At 36.1% G+C, this 2262-nt stretch overlaps 1 protein-coding gene across 1 annotated transcript in view; it reads left to right on the top strand.

The window, feature by feature from the left end:
• The first annotated feature begins 585 nt into the window (after positions 1-585).
• Positions 586-2262, top strand: part of LOC21388781 — a 4428-nt gene continuing 2751 nt past the window's right edge. Inside the window, exons 1-6 of the mRNA XM_024162794.1 lie at positions 586-739; positions 816-982; positions 1077-1141; positions 1409-1449; positions 1771-1859; positions 1967-2080. Of these exons, the coding sequence (XP_024018562.1) occupies positions 598-739; positions 816-982; positions 1077-1141; positions 1409-1449; positions 1771-1859; positions 1967-2080 (618 nt within the window). The 5' untranslated portion in view covers positions 586-597. The remainder of the gene's footprint in view (positions 740-815; positions 983-1076; positions 1142-1408; positions 1450-1770; positions 1860-1966; positions 2081-2262) is intronic.

The raw sequence follows: 2262 nt of genomic DNA, 5'->3' as shown, positions 1-2262 counted from the left end.
ATATGAAATTTAGTATTTGATTGTTATTAGTTAAAATGTTTATTTTTTCATATAATCATTGTAATCTTTTCTAATTATTTTAAAAATGAAAGTTTACTTTTACAACTTTAAAGCTTAATGATTAGAGAAAAAAGTATATTTAACCTTTTAGAAAACATCATGTATTAGAGTAAAAATAAAAATAGCATACCATATCATATTTTTTATGTTAAATAAACAATTGACATTAGCATTTACATTAAAGATGGTCTTAGATCACGATTCTTGAAGCTAGCAATGAACTTGACATTTTAATAAATTATGAGTTGTTTAAAAACTATACTCAAATCAAAATCATGATTATACTATAGTATTTTTTTATCTCACAAAGTGTTTGAATTCAAAAAAAATTTCTCTAATAAAATTCTTATTAATGAACTAAAATTATGCTCTTACGTACTTCAACAAGAACAAGTAAATGAAGATGGTTAAAAAAAAAAAGTTTTAAAAGGCCACGCGTCGGCCGGCGTGAGCTACTGAGCCAAAGCAGTCCTTACTCAGCCTTATTTCCGTTCTTTGGGCGAAATCCAAAACGGCACCGGATCATCATCATCAATCATGTCCCGCCACTGGAGCCGCTCCAAGACCATACTTCTCATCTGGCTCGTCTCCGCCACCGTCTTCTACGCTCTCTTCCAAATGGCCCTTCGCAACTCCCACTCCTCTTCTTCTTCTTCTTCTTCTTCTTCTTCTTCTTCAGGTACGCATTTTGATCGTTTTCCCTTTTCCGTTTGGTTCTCGAGAAAATTTTCACTCCATCAGACGAACACCTGCAGGTTCTTCGGTTTCCAATAAGGAGCGGAGGTCGAAGCTCTACGACGCGATGGCTCGGGATTTGGATGACCACGGAGCGTCGTTTCTGAACCACGGCGAGACTTCTCAGTCGCTGTCGCTCTTTGACATCTTCGCTCTCAAGGACGGATCTGTAACGCCGGTGCTTAAGGTGAAGGATCTTGATTTTCGATTACCTGAATTGGAGATTGTGGAATTTTCTCGTTTGATCTGCGAATGACGATTTGGAATCTTTGCGATTTTAGGCCGCGAATCCGCCTGTGCGTGCTAATGTTTTGTTTCTCGGCACAGATTACTCGGTTCCAATCTCGTAAGTTCAATTCTCTTTTTTTTTTTTTTTGTGGTTCTTTTTTTTCTTTTACTTGCGTACAGGATAAATCTAGCTTAAGAAGGTGCGAATTTTGCGTATAGCTGATCTTATGATCACTTTATAATTGATCAATTTTTATGTGCTTTGGCACTTCCATTTTCTTGATTACAAAAGCTTTCCTCTTTTGTTTATATGTGACATTTATTTGCTTTTTGCTTGGTGTGTCTGAATCTCTTGAATGATGCATTCATGCTTGGCTTGATGCAGGGAGGCTGTGAAACGAATATTTAATCCGTACTTTGATAAATGTAAGCTTTTGCTTTACCAACCTGTTCCAGAATTGTTTGCCCCGTTCATTTCGTTAGTTCGAATTACAACTCAAGTCAGTTTTTGTTAGTGTTTTCTCTCACAAAACTTAAATTCAACTTTTTAACTCAAGTTTTCAAAATGGGGCCTTAGTTTATATCTTTTCTTTAGTTTAAAGTTTTCATTTTTGTACATTATATATGATCGCCATGTGGAAGTATTTAGATATCTGATCAAGCATTGAGGATCTTTGTTTACTTTATTAGATGTTGTTTAATTTAACTGGATTATTGTCTTAGCATACTTACGCATATCATGGTTAGCTATCTGGTTTCAGAACTCAAGTTTGTACCATTTCAGCATGTTTCATGCCTCGCATCATATTACGCCTGTTCCCGCAACTGAGCTCGAGGTAAAGTGCCTTCTCCAGCCACTTTAGCGTTCACCCTTTTCTTCATTTGAGTATTGATGATTTTTAAAATCTATTAATGGTTTTTAAAATCTTGTTTGTGCTATTAGATTGAAGCTGAGGCAGCTGCTGTTGGAGCTGTTGCAAAGGATCTATGCCCTATAAACATTGTCTTGGATAGAGTGGTCTTAACTTCAACAGGTGTGCTTCTGGGGTGCTGGCAGGTTACCTCCTATAACCTATGTACTTTCTTTCCCTTTTGCCCTTTTTGTCTAAATGATTAGAAACATGAAATGTAGTCTTCGTAGGAAAGTTTTATATATTGAGAATTGAGATGTTAGTTGTCTTGTTTTAAAGAGTTGAGGTATCCAGATGCAGTATTCCTTGCATCTCTCTTTATCATCCA

Source organism: Morus notabilis, unplaced genomic scaffold (assembly GCF_000414095.1).
Source record: "Morus notabilis unplaced genomic scaffold, ASM41409v2 Scaffold738, whole genome shotgun sequence".
NCBI classification, from domain to species: domain Eukaryota; kingdom Viridiplantae; phylum Streptophyta; class Magnoliopsida; order Rosales; family Moraceae; genus Morus; species Morus notabilis.
This window is presented reverse-complemented; position numbering and strand designations above follow the sequence as displayed.